The 22,531-nt window shown below is 40.7% G+C and overlaps 1 protein-coding gene across 1 annotated transcript in view; it reads left to right on the forward strand.

Moving 5' to 3' along the window:
* The window catches only part of LOC139764778 (protein arginine N-methyltransferase 9-like), a 354,991-nt gene extending 332,827 nt beyond the window's left edge, over positions 1–22,164 (forward strand). Inside the window, exon 9 of the mRNA XM_071691660.1 lies at positions 19,043–22,164. Within this exon, the coding sequence (XP_071547761.1) occupies positions 19,043–19,543 (501 nt within the window). The 3' untranslated portion in view covers positions 19,544–22,164. The remainder of the gene's footprint in view (positions 1–19,042) is intronic.
* The last annotated feature ends 367 nt before the right edge of the window (positions 22,165–22,531 follow it).

A 22,531-nucleotide genomic window follows, 5' to 3' on the forward strand; every position in this document is an offset into this window, starting at 1 on the left:
GAATGAATAAAGGCAGACAGTGTGAATTGTGTGCATGGGTATATATGTATGTGTCTGTGTGTGTATATATATGTGTACATTGAGATGTATAGGTATGTATATATGCGGGTGTGGACATGTATGTGTATACATGTGTATGGGGGTGGGTTAGACCATTACTTTCGTCTTTTTCCTTGCGCTACCTTGCAAACGCGGGAGACAGCGACAAAGCAAAATAAATAAATAAAATATATTTATATATATTGTTGCAACCACTATTCCTTCAAACATACCCATTTCTGCTTTCCGAGATAATGTTCTCGACTTCCAAACATTCTTCAAGGCTCCCAGAATTTATATATATATATATATATATATATATATATATATATATATATATATATATATATATATATTTATTTATTATACTTTGTCGCTGTCTCCCGCGTTTGCGAGGTAGCGCAAGGAAACAGACGAAAGAAATGGCCCAACCCTCCCCCATACATATGTATATACATACGTCCACACACGCAAATATACATACCTACACAGCTTTCCATGGTTTACCCCAGACGCTTCACATGCCTTGATTCAATCCACTGACAGCACGTCAACCCCGGTATACCACATCGCTCCAATTCACTCTATTCCTTGCCCTCCTTTCACCCTCCTGCATGTTCAGGCCCCGATCACTCAAAATCTTTTTCACTCCATCTTTCCACCTCCAATTTGGTCTCCCTCTTCTACTCGTTCCCTCCACCTCCAACACATATATCTTCTTGGTCAATCTTTCCTCACTCATTCTCTCCATGTGCCCAAACCACTTCAAAACACCCTCTTCTGCTCTCTCAACCATGCTCTTTTTATTTCCACACATCTCTCTTACCCTTACGTTACTCACTCGATCAAACCACCTCACACCACACATTGTCCTCAAACATCTCATTTCCAGCACATCCATCCTCCTGCGCACAACTCTATCCATAGTCCATGCCTCGCAACCATACAACATTGTTGGAACTACTATTCCTTCAAACATACCCATTTTTGCTTTCCGAGATAATTTTCTCGACTTCCACACATTCTTCAAGGCTCCCAGAATTTTCGCCCCCTCCCCCACCCTATGATCCACTTCCGCTTCCATGGTTCCATCCGCTGCCAGATCCACTCCCAGATATCTAAAACACTTCACTTCCTCCAGTTTTTCTCCATTCAAACTCACCTCCCAATTGACTTGACCCTCAACCCTACTGGACCTAATAACCTTGCTCTTATTCACATTTACTCTTAACTTTCTTCTTTCACACACTTTACCAAACTCAGTCACCAGCTTCTGCAGTTTCTCACATGAATCAGCCACCAGCGCTGTATCATCAGCGAACAACAACTGACTCACTTCCCAAGCTCTCTCATCCCCAACAGACTTCATACTTGCCCCTCTTTCCAAAACTCTTGCATTTACCTCCCTACCAACCCCATCCATAAACAAATTAAACAACCATGGAGACATCACACACCCCTGCCGCAAACCTACATTCACTGAGAACCAATCACTTTCCTCTCTTCCTACACCTACACATGCCTTACATCCTCGATAAAAACTTTTCACTGCTTCTAACAACTTGCCTCCCACACCATATATTCTTAATACCTTCCACAGAGCATCTCTATCAACTCTATCATATGCCTTCTCCAGATCCATAAATGCTACATACAAATCCCTTTGCTTTTCTAGTATATTTTTAAAAAAAATAAAAATATTATAAAATATATATTATATTAATAAAATAAAATAATATAATATTTTAATATATATATACAAGCTCCAACGCCCAAACGAACCTGGGACCCCCCTTTTGTAAGAGCGCATTAAACCCCTAGGCTAAGGAAATGTATAATAGGAAACAACTATTCGAAAACAAATTTCTCGAAACCCCCTTTGTTCACTTGGTGACAATGGGGTCTATCGTTGTTTCCGAACGAACACATAGCCAGCTGAGAGCGTTTTACCCAACCCGACTGTACAACGCGGAGTTTTTTATGAATAAAGAATAAAGTGTATATGGGAAACCCCAAACCTTCAAAGAACAAAACGAAAACTCCATCAGCCCGGATCGAACCTGGGACCCCCTTTTGAGAGAGGGAGGCATGCCCACCGCTAGGCTAAGGGACTGTATAATAGAAACAACTATTTGAAAAACTAAGTATCAAACCTTCATCTATATGTGAGCAACGGGTAGGTTGTTTCCCAACAGAAAAACATAGCCAGCTGAGAGGTTTTACCGATACTGTGAAACCAGTAGAAATACATTTTAAATGATATTACGCGCAAACCCCAACATCTCTATCAACTCTATATACGCCTTCTCCAATCCTAAAAGCTAATTTCCCAAACCATTGCTTTTCAAGTATAATATATATAATAAATAAAATATATATATAAAAATTTATTTAAAATTATAAATTTGTTTAGGTGGGTTGTGGGGGGGTAAATGCAAGAGTCTTGGAAAAGGGCAATATGAAGTCTGTTGATGAGAGAGCTGGGAAGTGAGTCCCGTTGTTGTTCGCTGATGATACAGCGCTGGTGCGATTCATGTGAAATGCAAAAACTGGGACGGAGTTTGGTAAAGTGGTGGAAGAAGAAAGTTAAGAGTAAAATTTTAATAAGCAAGGTTTATTAGGTAAAGAGGGTTAGGGTCAAGCATGGGAGGTGAGTGAAAAGGAGAAAAACTGAGAAGGAAGGTTTAGTATCTGGAGTGATCTGTCCCGCGGATGGAACCATGGAAACGGAAGGGATCATTTGTGGGGAGGGGGCGAAAATTTTGGGACCTTGAAGAATGTGTGAAATCGAGAACATTATCTCGGGAAAACCAAAAAAGGGTATTTTGAGAATGTGGTTCCAACAAAGTTGGATGGTTGCAGGCGTGCTATGGGAGAGTTTTCGCAGGAGATGGATTTTGGAAAAGATGTTTTAGAAAATGTGTTGGGAGTGGGTTTTATGAGTAAGTAAGTAAGGGTAAGGAGATGTTTGGAATTAAAAAGAGCGGGGTTTTAGAGGCAGAAGGGGTTTTGAAATGGTTTGGGCACATGGAGAGAATAGGAGGAAAGATTGCCAAGAGGATATATGTGTCGAGGTTAGGGAACGAGAAAGAGGGAGCCAAATTGGAAATGGAAAGATGAGTGAAAAGGATTTTTGATCGGGGCTAACTGCAGGAGGTGAAAGGAGGGAAGGAATAGAGTGAATTGGGCGATGTGGTTTTTACAGGTTTTACTGCCCGGGCAGTGGATTGAATCAGCAGTAAACGTCCGGTAAACCATGGAAAGCTGGTAGTATGTATATTGCGTGTGTGGACGTTGTTTACATTTTTTGGGGGGTTTGGGCCCCCCATTTTTTTCGTCTGTTCCTTGCCCTACCCGCAAAGGGGAGACAGCAAAGAGTAAAAAAAAAAAAAAAAAAAAAAAATTTTTAATATATATATAAAAATATATATATATATATATAATATATATTATAAAAATATAATAAATATATAAAATATCATACAGACTCCATCACGGGACAGAAAAGTAAAAAAAAAAAAAAAAAAAAAAAAATATTATAATAAAATATATATTTTTTTGCTTGTCGCTGTCCCCGATTGCATCGCAAGGAAACAGCAAAAGAAATGGCCCAACCCACCCCCTACACATGAAATAACATACGTCCACACACCAAATATACATACCTAAAAGTTTCCATGGTTTACCTCAACCTTCACCCCTTTGATTCATCCATTGCCAGCACGCAACCCCGTATACCACTGGGATCAATTCACTCTGTTCCTTGCCCTCTTTCACCCTCCTCCCTTTCAGGCCCCGATTCCAAATCTTTTCACTCCTTCTTTCCACCTCCAATTTGGTCCCCCCACTTTCCTCGTTCCCTCCCCCAAAAACAATAATCCCCTGGCCCATTTTCCCTCACTTTCTCTCCATGTGGACCAAAAAAATTCAAAACACCCTCTTCTGCTCTCCCAACCACGCTCTTTTATTTCCCCCCTATGATCCCCTTCCGCTTCCATGGTTCCATCCTGCCAGATCCACTCCCAGATATCAAAACACTTAAATTCCCCCATTTTCTCCCTTCAAACTTACCTCCCAATTGACTTGACCCCCAACCCCCCACTGTTCCTATTACCTTGCCCTTTTTCACATTTACCCCTTAATTTCTTCTTTCACACACTTACCAAACTCAGTCATCAGCTTCTGCAGTTCTCACATGAATCAGCCCCCCCGCTGTATCATCAGCGAACAACAACGGCTCATTTCCCAGCTCTCCCTCCCCACAACTTCAAAACTTTTCCCCCCCCCTTTCCAAAACCTTGATTCACCTCCCCAACACCCCATCCATAAACAAATAAAAAAACCCTGGAGACATCACCACCCCCGCCGCAAACCTACATTCACTGAAACCAATCACTTGCCTCTTCCTACACACAATGCTTACATCCTCGATAAAAACTTTTCACTGCTTCTAAAACTTGCCTCCCCCACCATATTTTTCTTAATAAACCCTTTCCAAAAGAGCATCTCTATAACTTATCATATGCCTTCTCCAGATCCATAAATGCTACATACAAATCCATTTTTTTTTCTAAGTATTTCTCCCCATTCATTCTCAAAGCAACACCCCGATCACACATCCATACCACTTCCCGAACACACTGCTCTTCCCAATCGGGCTCTTACAGCCTTCTCCCTCTCAATCAATAACTCCCAAAATATATAAAACTATTTATATATATAATATAAATATATATATATAAATAATATATATTATATATCCCTGGGATAGGGGAGAAAAATGCTTTCCCCGTATTCCCTGCGGGGTCCTAGAAAGGGGATAAAAAAAGGGAAAGGGGGCGGGGGGGGTGAAAACCTCCCCCTCTCTTTTTAGTTTTCCTAATGAAGGAAAGGGAGGGGCCAAGTGGATTTCCCCCAAAGGGTCAGTTCCTCTGTCTTAACGCTAAAACCCTTTCTAACCGGAGATGGCGAAATAGTATAAAAAAAAAAAAAAAAAAAAAAAAAATATATAAATATATATATAATATATTATTTATTATATATATTATATATATTTTTAAAAATATATTATATATAATTTTATTTTATTTATTTTGTTTTGTCCCCCCTCCGCGTTAGCGAGGTAGCGCAAGGAAACAGACGAAAGAATGGCCCAACCCATCTCCCCCCATACACATGTATATACATACACGTTCACACACGCAAATATACATACCTATACATCTCAATGTACACATATATATACACACACAGGCATATACATATATACACATGTACATAATTCATTCTGTCTGCCTTTATTCATTCCCATCGCCACCTCGCCACACATGGAATAACAACCCCCTTCCCCCTCATGTGTGTGAGGTAGCGCTAGGAAAAGACAACAAAGGCCCCATTCGTTCACACTCAGTCTCTAGCTGTCATGTAATAATGTACCGAAACCACAGCTCCCTTTCCACATCCAGGCCCCACACAACTTTCCATGGTTTACCCCAGACGCTTCACATGCCCTGGTGCAATCCATTGACAGCACGTCGACCCCGGTATACCACATCGATCCAATTCAATCTATATATATATATTGGGAATACCTGGTTTAAAAAGCGAGGTATACATAAGCATACGTATGTAAGTAGGAGAGATGGCCAGAGAGCGTTATTGGATTACGTGTTAATTGACAGGCACGCGAAAGAAAGACTTTTGGATGTTAATATGCTGAGAGGTGCAACTGGAGAGATGTCTGATCATTATCTTGTGGAAGCTAAGGTGAAGATTTGTATGCGTTTTCAGAAAAGAAGAGTGAATGTTGGGGTGAAGAGGGTGGTGAGAGTAAGTGAGCTTGGGAAGAAGACTTGTGTGAGGAAGTACCAGGAGAGACTGAGTACAGAGTGGAAAAAGGTGAGAACAATGGAAGTAAGGGGAGTGGGGGAGGAATGGGATGTATTTAGGGAATCAGTGATGGAGTGCGCAAAAGATGCTTGTGGCATGAGAAGCGTGGGAGGTGGATTGATTAGAAAGGGTAGTGAGTGGTGGGATGAAGAAGTAAGATTATTAGTGAAAGAGAAGAGAGAGGCATTTGAACGATTTTTGCAGGGAAAAAATGCAATTGAGTGGGAGATGTATAAAAGAAAGAGACAGGAGGTCAAGAGAAAGGTGCAATAGGTGAAAAAGAGGGCAAATGAGAGTTGGGGTGAGAGAGTATCATTAAACTTTAGGGAGAGTAAAAAGATGTTCTGGAAGGAGGTAAATCAAGTGCATAAGACAAGGGGGCAAATGGGAACTTCAGTGAAGGGCGCTAATGGGGAGGTGATAACAAGTAGTGGTGATGTGAGAAGGAAATGCAGTGAGTATTTTGAAGGTTTGTTGAATGTGTTTGATGATAGAGTGGCAGATATAGGGTGTTTTGGTCGAGGTGGTGTGCAAAGTGAGAGGGTTAGGGAAAATGATTTGGTAAACAGAGAAGAGGTAGCAAAAGCTTTGCGGAAGATGAAAGCAGGCAAGGCAGCAGGTTTGGATGGTATTGCCGTGGAATCTATTAAAAAAGGGGTGACTGTATTGTTGACTGGTTGGTAAGGTTATTTGATATATGTATGACTCATGGTGAGGTGCCTGAGGATTGGCGGAATGCGTGCATAGTGCCATTGTACAAAGGCAAAGGAGATAAGAGTGAGTGCTCAAATTACAGAGGTATAAGTTTGTTGAGTATTCCTGGTAAATTATATGGTAGGGTATTGATTGAGAGGGTGAAGGCATGTACAGAGCATCAGATTGGGGAAGAGCAGTGTGGTTTCAGAAGTGGTAGAGGATGTGTGGATCATGTGTTTGCATTGAAGAATGTATGTGAGAAATACTTAGAAAAGCAAATGGATTTGTATGTAGCATTTATGGATCTTGAGAAGGCATATGATAGAGTTGATCGAGATGCTCTGTGGAAGGTATTAAGAATATATGGTGTGGAGGCAAGTTGTTAGAAGCAGTGAAAAGTTTTTATCGAGGATGTAAGGCATGTGTACGTGTAGGAAGAGAGGAAAGTGATTGGTTCTCAGTGAATGTAGGTTTGCGGCAGGGGTGTGTGATGTCTCCATGGTTGTTTAATTTGTTTATGGATGGGGTTGTTAGGGAGGTGAATGCAAGAGTTTTGGAAAGAAGGGCAAGTATGAAGTCTGTTGGGGATGAGAGAGCTTGGGAAGTGAGTCAGTTGTTGTTCGCTGATGATACAGCGCTGGTGGCTAATTCATGTGAGAAACTGCAGAAGCTGGTGACTGAGTTTGGTAAAGTGTGTGAAACAAGAAAGATAAGAGTAAATGTGAATAAGAGCAAGGTTATTAGGTACAGTAGGGTTGAGGGTCAGGTCAATTGGGAGGTAAGTTTGAATGGAGAAAAACTGGAGGAAGTAAAGTGTTTTAGATATCTGGGAGTGGATCTGGCAGCGGATGGAACCATGGAAGCGGAAGTGAATCATAGGGTGGGGGAGGGGGCGAAAATCCTGGTAGCCTTGAAGAATGTGTGGAAGTCGAGAACATTATCTCGGAAAGCAAAAATGGGTATGTTTGAAGGAATAGTCGTTCCAACAATGTTGTATGGTTGCGAGGCATGAGCTATGGATAGAGTTGTGCGCAGGAAGGTGGATGTGCTGGAAATGAGATGTTTGAGGACAATGTGTGGTTTGAGTTGGTTTGATAGAGTAAGTAATGTAAGGGTAAGAGAGATGTGTGGAAATAAAAAGAGCGTGGTTGAGAGAGCAGAAGAGGGTGTTTTGAAATGGTTTGGTCACATGGAGAGAATGAGTGAGGAAAGATTGACCAAGAGGATACATGTGTCGGAGGTGGAGGGAACGAGGAGAAGTGGGAAATGAAATTGGAGGTGGAAAGATGGAGTGAAAAAGATTTTGTATGATCGTGGCCTGAACATGCAGGAGGGTGAAAGGAGGGCAAGGAATAGAGTGAATTGGATCGATGTGGTATACCGGGGTTGACGTGCTGTCAGTGGATTGAATCAGGGCATGTGAAGCCTCTGGGGTAAACCATGGAAAGTTGTGTGGGGCCTGGATGTGGAAAGGGAGCTGTGGTTTTGAGCATTATTGCATGACAGCTAGAGACTGAGTGTGAACGAATGGGGCCTTTGTTGTCTTTTCCTAGCGCTACCTCGCACACATGAGGGGGCAGGGGGATGTTATTCCATATGTGGCGAGGTGGCGATGGGAATGAATAAAGGCAGACAGTGTGAATTGTGTGCATGGGTATATATGTATGTGTCTGTGTGTGTATATATATGTGTACATTGAGATGTATAGGTATGTATATATGCGTGTGTGGACATGTATGTGTATACATGTGTATGGGGGTGGGTTAGACCATTACTTTCGTCTTTTTCCTTGCGCTACCTTGCAAACGCGGGAGACAGCGACAAAGCAAAATAAATAAATAAAATATATTTATATATATTGTTGCAACCACTATTCCTTCAAACATACCCATTTCTGCTTTCCGAGATAATGTTCTCGACTTCCAAACATTCTTCAAGGCTCCCAGAATTTATATATATATATATATATATATATATATATATATATATATATATATATATATATATATATATTTATTTATTATACTTTGTCGCTGTCTCCCGCGTTTGCGAGGTAGCGCAAGGAAACAGACGAAAGAAATGGCCCAACCCTCCCCCATACACATGTATATACATACGTCCACACACGCAAATATACATACCTACACAGCTTTCCATGGTTTACCCCAGACGCTTCACATGCCTTGATTCAATCCACTGACAGCACGTCAACCCCGGTATACCACATCGCTCCAATTCACTCTATTCCTTGCCCTCCTTTCACCCTCCTGCATGTTCAGGCCCCGATCACTCAAAATCTTTTTCACTCCATCTTTCCACCTCCAATTTGGTCTCCCTCTTCTACTCGTTCCCTCCACCTCCAACACATATATCTTCTTGGTCAATCTTTCCTCACTCATTCTCTCCATGTGCCCAAACCACTTCAAAACACCCTCTTCTGCTCTCTCAACCATGCTCTTTTTATTTCCACACATCTCTCTTACCCTTACGTTACTCACTCGATCAAACCACCTCACACCACACATAGTCCTCAAACATCTCATTTCCAGCACATCCATCCTCCTGCGCACAACTCTATCCATAGTCCATGCCTCGCAACCATACAACATTGTTGGAACTACTATTCCTTCAAACATACCCATTTTTGCTTTCCGAGATAATTTTCTCGACTTCCACACATTCTTCAAGGCTCCCAGAATTTTCGCCCCCTCCCCCACCCTATGATCCACTTCCGCTTCCATGGTTCCATCCGCTGCCAGATCCACTCCCAGATATCTAAAACACTTCACTTCCTCCAGTTTTTCTCCATTCAAACTCACCTCCCAATTGACTTGACCCTCAACCCTACTGGACCTAATAACCTTGCTCTTATTCACATTTACTCTTAACTTTCTTCTTTCACACACTTTACCAAACTCAGTCACCAGCTTCTGCAGTTTCTCACATGAATCAGCCACCAGCGCTGTATCATCAGCGAACAACAACTGACTCACTTCCCAAGCTCTCTCATCCCCAACAGACTTCATACTTGCCCCTCTTTCCAAAACTCTTGCATTTACCTCCCTACCAACCCCATCCATAAACAAATTAAACAACCATGGAGACATCACACACCCCTGCCGCAAACCTACATTCACTGAGAACCAATCACTTTCCTCTCTTCCTACACCTACACATGCCTTACATCCTCGATAAAAACTTTTCACTGCTTCTAACAACTTGCCTCCCACACCATATATTCTTAATACCTTCCACAGAGCATCTCTATCAACTCTATCATATGCCTTCTCCAGATCCATAAATGCTACATACAAATCCATTTGCTTTTCTAAGTATATATATATATATATATATATATATATATATATATATATATATATATATATATATATATATATATATATCATACAGAGCTCCATCAGCCAGGATCGAACCTGGGACCCCTTGTGTAAGAGGCAGGCATGCTAACCGCTAGGCTAAGGGACTGTATAATAGGAAACAACTATTCGAAATACTAAGTACTCGAATACCCTTCGTCTCACTATGGTGAGCAATGGGGTCTATCGGTTGTTTCCGAACAGAACACATAGCCAGCTGAGAGCGTTTTACCGAACCTGACTGTACAACGCGGAGTTATATGAATACGAATAAAGTGTATATGAACGCGCACCTTCATAGAACATACGAAGCTCCATCAGCCAGGATCGAACCTGGGACCCCTTGTGAGAGAGGGAGGCATGCTAACCGCTAGGCTAAGGGACTGTATAATAGGAAACAACTATTTGAAATACTAAGTACTCGTAAACCCTTCATCTTACTATGGTGAGCAACGGGGTCTATCGGTTGTTTCCGAACAGAACACATAGCCAGCTGAGAGCGTTTTACCGAACCTGACTGTGAAACGCGGAGTTATATGAATACGAATTAAGTGTATATGAACGCGCACCACAGAGCATCTCTATCAACTCTATCATACGCCTTCTCCAGATCCATAAATGCTACATACAAATCCATTTGCTTTTCTAAGTATATATATATATATATATATATATATATATATATATATATATATATATATATCATACAGAGCTCCATCAGCGGGAGACAGCGACAAAGTATAAAAAAAAAAAAAAAAAAAAATATATATATATATATATATATATATATATATATATATATATATATTTTTTTGCTTTGTCGCTGTCTCCCGCGATTGCGAGGTAGCGCAAGGAAACAGACGAAAGAAATGGCCCAACCCACCCCCATACACATGTATATACATACGTCCACACACGCAAATATACATACCTACACAGCTTTCCATGGTTTACCTCAGACACTTCACATGCCTTGATTCAATCCATTGACAGCACGTCAACCCCGGTATACCACATCGATCCAATTCACTCTGTTCCTTGCCCTCCTTTCACCCTCCTGCATGTTCAGGCCCCGATTACACAAAATCTTTTTCACTCCATCTTTCCACCTCCAATTTGGTCTCCCACTTCTCCTCGTTCCCTCCACCTCAGACACATATATCCTCTTGGTCAATCTTTCCTCACTTATTCTCTCCATGTGACCAAAACATTTCAAAACACCCCTCTTCTGCTCTCCCAACCACGCTCTTTTTATTTCCACCCTATGATCCACTTCCGCTTCCATGGTTCCATCCGCTGCCAGATCCACTCCCAGATATCTAAAACACTTTACTTCCTCCAGTTTTTCTCCATTCAAACTTACCTCCCAATTGACTTGACCCTCAACCCTACTGTACCTAATTACCTTGCTCTTATTCACATTTACTCTTAACTTTCTTCTTTCACACACTTTACCAAACTCAGTCATCAGCTTCTGCAGTTTCTCACATGAATCAGCCACCAGCGCTGTATCATCAGCGAACAACAACTGACTCATTTCCCGAGCTCTCTCATCCCCAACAGACTTCATACTTGCCCCTCTTTCCAAAACTCTTGCATTCACCTCCCTAACAACCCCATCCATAAACAAATTAAACAACCATGGAGACATCACACACCCCTGCCGCAAACCTACATTCACTGAGAACCAATCACTTGCCTCTCTTCCTACACGTACACATGCCTTACATCCTCGATAAAAACTTTTCACTGCTTCTAACAACTTGCCTCCCACACCATATATTCTTAATACCTTCCACAGAGCATCTCTATCAACTCTATCATATGCCTTCTCCAGATCCATAAATGCTACATACAAATCCATTTGTTTTTCTAAGTATTTCTCACATACATTCTTCAAAGCAAACACCTGATCCACACATCCTCTACCACTTCTGAAACCACACTGCTCTTCCCCAATCTGATGCTCTGTACATGCCTTCTCCCTCTCAATCAATACCCTCCCATATATATATATATATATATATATATATATATATATATATATATATATATATATATCCCTGGGGATAGGGGAGAAAGAATGCTTCCCACGTATTCCCTGCGTGTCGTAGAAGGTGACTAAAAGGGAAGGGAGCGGGGGGCTGGAAATCCTCCCCTCTCTTTTTTAGTTTTCCTAATGAAGGAACAGAGGAGGGGGCCAAGTGAGGATATTCCCTAAAAGGCTCAGTCCTCTGGTCTTAACGCTACCTTGCTAACGCGGGAGATGGCGAATAGTATGAAAAAAAAAAAAAGAAAAAAAAAAAAATATATATATATATATATATATATATATATATATATATATATATATATATATATATATATATATATATATTTATTTATTTATTTATTTATTTTGTTTTGTCGGTCTCCCGCGTTAGCGAGGTAGCGCAAGGAAACAGACGAAAGAATGGCCCAACCCTCCCACATACACATGTATACACATACATGTCCACACACGCAAATATTCATACCTATACATCTCAATGTATACATATATATACACACACAGACATATACATATATACACATGTACATCATTCATACTATCTGCCCTTATTCATTCCCATCACCACCCCACTACACATAGAATAACAACCTCCTCCCCCTTCATGTGTATGAGGTAGTGCTAGGAAAAGACAACAAAGGGCACATTCGTTCACACTCAGTCTCTAGCTGTCATGTAATAATCCACTAAAACCACAGCTCCCTTTCCACATCCAGGCCCCACAGAACTTTCCATGGTTTATCCCAGATGCTTCACAGGCCCTGGTTCAATCCATTGACAGCACGTCGACCCCGGTATACCACATCGTTCCAATTCACTCTATTCCTTGCACGCCTTTCACCCTCCTGCATGTTCAGGCCCCGATCACTCAAAATCTTTTTCTCTCCATCTTTCCACCTCCAATTTGGTCTCCCACTTCTCCTCATTCCCTCCACCTCTGACACATATATCCTCTCGGTCAGTCTTTCCTCACTCATTCTCTCCATGTGACCAAACCATTTCAAAACACCCTCTTCTGCTCTCTCAACCACACTCTTTTTATTACCACACATCTCTCTTACCCTATTATTACTTACTCAATCAAACCACGTCACACCACATATTGTCCTCAAACACCTCATTTCCAGCACATCCACCCTCCTGTGCACAACTCTATCCATAACCCATGCCTCGCAACCATACAACATTGTTGGAACCACTATTCCTTCAATCATACCCATTTTTGCTTTCCAAGATAATGTTTTCGACTTCCACACATTCTTCAAGGCTCCCAGAATTTTCGCCCCCTCCCCCACCCTATGATTCACTTCCGCTTCCATGGTTCCATCCGCTGCCAAATCCACTCCCAGATATCTAAAACACTTCCCTTCCTCCAGTTTTTCTCCATTCAAACTTACCTCCCAATTGACTTGACCCTCAACCCTACTGTACCTAATAACCTTGCTCTTATTCACATTTACTCTTAACTTTCTTCTTTCACACACTTTACCAAACTCAGTCACCAGCTTCTGCAGTTTCTCACATGAATCAGCCACCAGCGCTGTATCATCAGCGAACAACAACTGACTCACTTCCCAAGCTCTCTCATCCTCAACAGACTGCACACTTGCCCCTCTTTCCAAAACTCTTGCATTCACCTCCCTAACAACCCAATCCATAAAGAAATTAAACAACCCTGGAGACATCACACATCCATGCCGCAAACCTACATTCACTGAGAACCAATCACTTTCCTCTCTTCCTACAAGTACACATGCCTTACATCCTCGATAAAAACTTTTTACTGCTTCTAACAACTTTCCTCCCACACCATATATTCTTAATACCTTCCACAGAGCATCTCTATCAACTCTATCATATGCCTTCTCCAGATCCATAAATGCTACATACAAATCCATTTGTTTTTCTAAGTATTTCTCACATACATTCTTCAAAGCAAACACCTGATCCACACATCCTCTACCACTTCTGAAACCACACTGCTCTTCCCCAATCTGATGCTCTGTACATGCCTTCACCCTCTCAATCAATACCCTCACATATAATTTACCAGGAATACTCAACAAACTTATACCTCTGTAATTTGAGCACTCACTCTTATCCCCTTCGCCTTTGTACAATGGCACTATTGCAAGCATTCCACCAATCCTCAGGCACCTCACCATGAATCATACATACATTAAGAGAGAAATATAACAGTCAGTTGATAAACATCGAAGAGACAAAGCTAGGACGCCGTTTGGTAAACATGTGTCTCCCCTGATGATGTGATTATTACACGAAAGTGTACTTGGGAACTTATCGTTTTTCATTTTCCCCTTGGACTCATAGGAATATCTTGATCACTTGCAAAATTGTGATCCTTTCCAATATATATATATATATATACATTAGAGAGAGCAGAAGAGGGTGTTTTGAAATGGTTTGGGCACATGGAGAGAATGAGCGAGGAAAGATTGACCAAGAGGATATATGTGTCAGAGGTGGAGGGAACGAGGAGAAGTGGGAGACCAAATTGGAGGTGGAAAGATGGAGTGAAAAAGATTTTGTATGATCGGGGCCTGAACATGCAGGAGGGTGAAAGGAGGGCAAGGAATAGAGTGAATTGGATCGGTGTGGTATACCGGGGTTGACGTGCTGTCAGTGGATTGAATCAGGGCATGTGAAGCGTCTGGGGTAAACCATGGAAAGTTGTGTAGGGCCTGGATGTGGAAAGGGAGCTGTGGTTTCGGGCATTATTGCATGACAGCTAGAGACTGAGTGTGAACGAATGGGGCCTTTGTTGTCTTTTCCTAGTGCTACCTCGCACACATGAGGGGGGAGGGGGATGGTATTCCATGTGTGGCGAGGTGGTGATGGGAATAAATAAAGGCAGACAGTGTGAATTGTGTGCATGGGTATATATGTATGTGTCTGTGTGTGTATATATATGTGTACATTGAGATGTATAGGTATGTATATTTGCGTGTGTGGACGTCTATGTATATACATTGTGTATGGGGGTGGGTTGGGCCATTTCTTTCGTCTGTTTCCTTGCGCTGCCTTGCAAACGTGGGAGACAGCGACAAAGCAAAATAATAATAATAATAATAATAATAATATATATATATATATATATATATATATATATATATATATATATATAAGGCAGCAGGTTTGGATGGTATTGCAGTGGAATTTATTAAAAAAGGGGGTGACTGTATTGTTGACTGGTTGGTAAGGTTATTTAATGTATGTATGACTCATGGTGAGGTGCCTGAGGATTGGCGGAATGCGTGCATAGTGCCATTGTACAAAGGCAAAGGGGATAAGAGTGAGTGCTCAAATTACAGAGGTATAAGTTTGTTGAGTATTCCTGGTAAATTATATGGGAAGGTATTGATTGAGAGGGTGAAGGCATGTACAGAGCATCAGATTGGGGAAGAGCAGTGTGGTTTCAGAAGTGGTAGAGGATGTGTGGATCAGGTGTTTGCTTTGAAGAATGTATGTGAGAAATACTTAGAAAAGCAAATGGATTTGTATGTAGCATTTATGGATCTGGAGAAGGCATATGATAGAGTTGATAGAGATGCTCTGTGGAAGGTATTAACAATATATGGTGTGGGAGGAAAGTTGTTAGAAGCAGTGAAAAGTTTTTATCGAGGATGTAAGGCATGTGTATGTGTAGGAAGAGAGGAAAGTGATTGGTTCTCAGTGAATGTAGGTTTGCGGCAGGGGTGTGTGATTTCTCCATGGTTGTTTAATTTGTTTATGGATGGGGTTGTTAGGGAGGTAAATGCAAGAGTTTTGGAAAGAGGGGCAAGTATGAAGTCTGTTGGGGATGAGAGAGCTTGGGAAGTGAGTCAGTTGTTGTTCGCTGATGATACAGCGCTGGTGGCTGATTCATGTGAGAAACTGCAGAAGCTGGTGACTGAGTTTGGTAAAGTGTGTGGAAGAAGAAAGTTAAGAGTAAATGTGAATAAGAGCAAGGTTATTAGGTACAGTAGGGTTGAGGGTCAAGTCAATTGGGAGGTGAGTTTGAATGGAGAAAAACTGGAGGAAGTGAAGTGTTTTAGATATCTGGGAGTGGATCTGGCAGCGGATGGAACCATGGAAGCAGAAGTGAATCATAGGGTGGGGGAGGGGGCGAAAATTCTGAGGGCCTTGAAGAATGTGTGGAAGTCGAGAACATTATCTCGGAAAGCAAAAATGGGTATGTTTGAAGGAATAGTGGTTCCAACAATGTTGTATGGTTGCGAGGCGTGGGCTATGGATAGAGTTGTGCGCAGGAGGATGGATGTGCTGGAAATGAGATGTTTGAGGACAATGTGTGGTGTGAGGTGGTTTGATCGAGTGAGTAACGTAAGGGTAAGAGAGATGTGTGGAAATAAAAAGAGCGTGGTTGAGAGAGCAGAAGAGGGTGTTTTGAAGTGGTTTGGGCACATGGAGAGAATGAGTGAGGAAAGATTGACCAAGAGGATATATGTGTCGGAGGTGGAGGGAACGAGGAGAAGAGGGAGACCAAATTGGAGGTGGAAAGATGGAGTGAAAAAGATTTTGTGTGATCGGGGCCTGAACATGCAGGAGGGTGAAAGGAGGGCAAGGAATAGAGTGAATTGGAGCGATGTGGTATACCGGGGTTGACGTGCTGTCAGTGGATTGAATCAGGGCATGTGAAGCGTCTGGGGTAAACCATGGAAAGCTGTGTAGGTATGTATATTTGCGTGTGTGGACGTATGTATATACATGTGTATGGGGGGGGTTGGGCCATTTCTTTCGTCTGTTTCCTTGCGCTACCTCGCAAACGCGGGAGACAGCGACAAAGTATAATATAATAGATATATAATATATATATATATGTATATATGACCGTAGCTGATGGAGTTTTGTAGGGAATCTGAGGCTGTGCAAGGCAACAAGGTTGTTCAAGCTGTCTGGAGTGTGGATTATGGCTGTCATTGAGGACTTTTGGAGTGATGGCAAGAGCATCCCTACATATGTGAGGGCTTAGAGATGAATACAGAAACACAGTTAGCACATGGTTATATAATAATATGTACAGAGAAATGCAGTTCATGGATGAGATGCTACTGCTAGTACACAAACAGGAAAGATGTGAGGTAAGCATCCTGTGGTGGCTGCGGGCAAGACAAGCTCTTTTCTGGTCTTGTGATACTGCTGCAGGAGGAGGGAAGCACTGCCAAAGTACCATGGTTATGCTACAGAAGGGAAAAGGCACTGATAGAGTCTTGTAATTGAGGTGCAGGAGGAAGGAGGCATTACAAAGGTCCCTTGCTTGTGATACTGGAGGGAGGAGGCATTTTTGAGGTCCTATGGTTGTGCTGCAGGAAGGAGAAAACACTGGAAAGGCCCAATAATTGAGTTATTGGGGAGGGAAGGCTGCCAAGGTCCTATGGTTGTGCTTTAGGTGGGAGATGACATTGCCAAGATCCTATGGTGTTACTGCATGAGTGATCAGGTGTAGCCAGAGGTCTCATGGCTCAACATGTTCTCAAGATGGCCTCATGGCAGCAACATGCATCTTAAAAGTTCCATGTGGATCATTCATGCCGGAGAATGAATTTTGATTGTGGTCAAGAAAGGCTGTACATAGAGTGATGTATCACTTAGGTAAGAACTATGACTCTAGTTGAGAAGAGCGTTATAGTGACACGAAGTGTGATTGCACAAAGCACATGGGTCCTTCATGCCAAGATACTGTCATCACATGAACCTTTACACTGATTATGGCTGCAAACAAGAGGGACTTTCGTGCAAAACTTGTTTTGCATCACTACACAGTTATGATGACAATAGTAGCTCCTATGATAAAGTTAGTATGAATGAAGCAATTACCGTGAATGTGGTATAAATACACAATTCATGATGCATCTAGTTTGAATGCAGCACTTATGATGAACCCAGTGTAAAGAGAGTACATATGAATTTCCTCGAATTAATGCAACATTTATGAACTTAGTGTGTATCCAGCATCTTTTATAACCTAGTGTAACTGGCATACTTATTATGAACTTGGAGAGTAAAAGACACATTTGGAAGGAACCTTCTGTAAATGCATCATGATGAACCTTGTGTTAATGAGGTTGTGTAAATTCAGCACTGATGGTAAAGTTAGTGTAAATTTGGCACTTCTGATGAATCTACTATAAATAGGGCACTTATAATGAAATCTTGCATAAATGGAGCACTACTGGTGAGGTTTGTATGAATGAAACACCGATTAGCTGTGATGTAAATGAAGCACTAATGATAAATCTGGAAATAATGAATACTTACATCAGTGTTGGTGTAATTACAGTGAACATGGTTGTAGTTCTAGGGAATATGTTATACTGCCTCTGTAGCTATGATATTAATTTTTTTTTCAACTGAATCATTCCATTTCAATCAGATTCATAATTATTCTGTATATAGTTAAGATTATGCATTTGTAGTGAATATACTACACTCATAACAAAGCACTTCAAATGAATATAAAGTACTTGTGAACAAGAAATGTAACATAAATGAAGCAGTTGATATGAACATGTGTACTTTTGTTGTGAAACTGATGCACTTGTAATACTTGCAGTGGTACAGAGCACATACAAATTACCTATTATACCATGGCACACAAAAGTCAGAGATATTATGCTGTTTTACTGTCTGTTCATTGTCCTAATAACCTGCATCATCAACCTTTTGTCAGTGTATAGGAAGGGGATTGTTGGATTGACCTCCATGTTCCTATCCTTCAGCTCATCTATTCATTTACACACATTTGTCACATAACAAGAGCAAGATTCTTCCTTATTTGGTAGAAAGTTTAGGTAACATAGGCCTATTATGTATGACAAAATATTACTTCTAATGAATTTGAAATAGCCAACCAATCATGATAATCAAACAGCTGGTTTTAGGAAATAACAGTAGGAACAAATTTATCTTTGGTTTGAAAAACTTTTATTAAAATATCTCTTAATTTAATCTCATTTTACTTTCTTTTTTTCAGACAAACCATCATCTGGATGTTCCTCTGTCTGCTTTGCCTCACACCACTGTCATACCAGATCCAATCCCTGTTTTGAGACTGTCTCTCATCTCTGGCCACACTGAGGCCCTTGGACCACTATGTGAGAACACAGATGGCAACAATGGAAGTTTATTGGTCCTGGGTGGTGAGGTGGTCAATGTACTCACCACTCTGGTAATCACTCAGAACTCCATTATTAATGCCCTTCCATATTGGTTTCATCTTAGAGCTGATTTACCCACAGCATCCTCACAACCATCTACCTCTGCTTATACCAATTCCACTCCAGCTTCATCCAAGTGTGAGAAGACCATTATTATGTCAAGTGGTGACCCAGATTCTCCATGCAATCAGAGCATGTTTGTACTAAGCAAACCAATGACGGTGGTTCAAGATGATCATGTGAACTTGGATGTTATTTGGCGGGAAGGGGCATTTTCTGCTACAGTACAGCACCACAATCAAACTAATGGCGATTAGTGATTGCCTTGTATGTAGAGTATGTGCTGTTTGTAATCAGAGAGGGGCATAAGTGTCAGAGCATAGCTCAAATTTGAAAATGGGGCCACAAGCCAAAATGGTAGGAGAGCCTTACCTAAGGTTTTTCTTTGTTATGTTCCATTAATAGTTGCATTTATATCACAGATCTTATAGTCCATGTTAGTTCATCCACTCTATCTATCTTTGTCTCTGATGCCTGTTTTCACCTGGTTCTCCCTCAAGAAGATGGCCACAGCAATAAAGTCTCCATAATTAGTGTACTCTAGTGCTGCTTCCTAGCCTTTAGTGCCTCAACTTTAATAGGCCACTGGGAGAGGACAACTCTAGCTTAGTGTTTGCAGAGCCTCCTACCTAATGTTCCCACTGACTACATGTAGCTAATGCTCCTGCCTGATGTTCCAACCTACCACTTCCACCTACTGTTTCTATATAATGCCCCTGCCTAAATGTTCCTAACAACTAGTATCTATTGCTCCTGTCATTTTGCCAAAAGGCAGGGCTAGTTCATAGTGGCCCACCACAGGAAAATTTAGAGTTATGAAAACAAGTTATGTGAGTTAAGTGTTATGTATGACAAGGAGAGATTGTATGTTTATGGATATAGTGTTAGCAGTCCATGTGTGGGTAAGACAGAAAGAAAAGACAGCTACCTGGCTCAGAGGAGTGCAAATTGACAACCACTGAAGTGATGGCTGAGTATGCAGCCATCACTAATCTTCCCAGTACTCAGGCAGGTATTACTGATAATATACCTCACTGGTCATTGGCTTCCCACCAGTAGCTACCTATCAGGTCATCCTTTCACAGAATTTACGATGAGCTTGTGGTACTTATACAATGATCAAAATTAAGCGAAGATGTATTGTGCTGAATATTAAAATATGTGTATAATGTATATCACTTTTATGCAGACCACAGAATACTCAGCTTTTCTTTTTGATATTGTTCATCTTTATACACATTTAAAGATCAAGTAGCAAACAAGGACAGTCAAAGCATTTATTTCAAGCTGTGCATACAGAGAGAACTAACATTATCAAGAATGTGATAGTCCTCTTTTGGCTGTCATTATTTTCTGCCATGAAATAGATAAATTCAGATATTTGAGGTTGTTTCTAGTTCTTTTCTTTAAATAAGAAAGATAGTGACTTTATTTTTCATCCTTATTATAGATAAACTATGAGTCATTCAAAAATCCATTTTTCATATTCAAAGTTGGTGAAGTGTAGGCTAGATCCATTAATCTTAGATGCTGCAAGTCATCATGTATTTTTCTCTTTGTAATGATTGGGCAAAACATGCCCCCATCATGTCTATCTTGAGTGAAAAGAAAATAGTGTGAAAAAAGATTGAAGAAATTAATCCGAGTCCCCTAGGTTTTGTAGACATGACTAAAAGGTAAAAGTGTTATAGGAAAAGATTTGATTCAGTTTTGTGGAATCTTAAAAGTTCTAGAATATAAAGTTTACTGAGGAATTTTTAACATAAAAGAGATATTAGAAAACTAAAAACTACCATATATTTGGGCTTCCCAGCCCCATTTAGCTTGCATTTTACATCAAATATAATTATTCATTCTGCCCATAAAACCATTGTGAGGTATAACTCTCATACGGACAGTGTCTGCAAGTAATTTCAAAGGCAATACATACAGCAAAGGTTTATAGTGGATGCAAGAATGTGATGCTCCTAGGGTAAAATCATTGTACATCTGGTCACTGAGATTAGTGGTTGTAACAGTGTAAGTATTAACAACCCTCCTCTGTGCTGCAGGTACCACTCCATTTTGAGAATTTCCTTTCTTGGTGCTGTATTTCTTCCACCTGTGTTTCAAGATGATTGGCTCCTATCTTTCTAAGGAAGAGAAAACCCAAATTCTTGCCTGGAAGCAGGAAAATGTGAGTACACATGAGATTTCTAGGAGCAATGGGTGCTCAGAAGGCATGATCAAGCAGCTGTTTCCTGCAGTGCCTCATAAGTACCTTACATCATTTAGGAGATCAAGAATCTATGGTCCCAAAACACAGCTCTAGAATGCTTCAGGAACTTTGCCAATTCTATGACCAGATGTTTGCAGATAGTAATAACGACCAAAGGAGAGATGACTAAGTACTGAAATGTAAGTGTATGGGGAGGTGGACAAGGTTTATTGTAGACGCTGTAGATTGATAGATATAGTAGCTTCAGCCTCAGTATCTGCTATTTCAATACTAGTAATACCAACATATCCAGGACACTGGCAGAATTTTTTACTCATGCTTTAAATGCATTAATCTATCATATTTTGGACATTTTAGAATATGGGATGCATTGGATCATAATGTGGTATAGCTTGAAGTGCACTCTTGGAATCAGAGTAGATTGTAGATTTAATTTTTGTGGACTCTTTATCTAATTCAGGTGCAGCCTGAATAGCATATGTTTTTGTAGTAAAAATGAGTTTCTTAGAAATTTTGTTACAGAGATTCTTCTACACTAATTATGTCAAAACATCCAACTTCATGACATTTTGAGACATCAGTACATATTTTTATTCTGTTCACAGGAATAGCATCATGCTGAAGTAACTTGCTGTTTGTTATTACAGAAGTCATGTTACTTTTGGCTGTTTTCATCCAATCCCTGCAAAGTTTGAAATTGGGAAACTTCCAAGAAGGGAACTATGCAAAATCCACTTCTCTAAATGAGTTTATTTCCAATTCACCCTCATAAGTGGCATTTTTTATCATCTTCAAGCATTTAGGGAACTTTGTGTTTTGATCAAATACTTCAGTCCTCTTAGAAGAAAGACCATACATATATGTAGAGTTAGGTGGTGTAAAGTCCAGTTCTTCACATTCTAAATTTATTAGGAACTTGCTGGAATCTGCGAACAGACATTTAACATAAGAGCATCTGAATCCTCCTGAGCATATCTAAATTCAGAGATTATGGACAACTTCAATCAGTGGCTGATGGACACATCTG

The sequence above is a fragment of the Panulirus ornatus genome, chromosome 4 (assembly GCF_036320965.1).
Source record: "Panulirus ornatus isolate Po-2019 chromosome 4, ASM3632096v1, whole genome shotgun sequence".
Classification (NCBI taxonomy): Eukaryota; Metazoa; Arthropoda; class Malacostraca; order Decapoda; family Palinuridae; genus Panulirus; species Panulirus ornatus.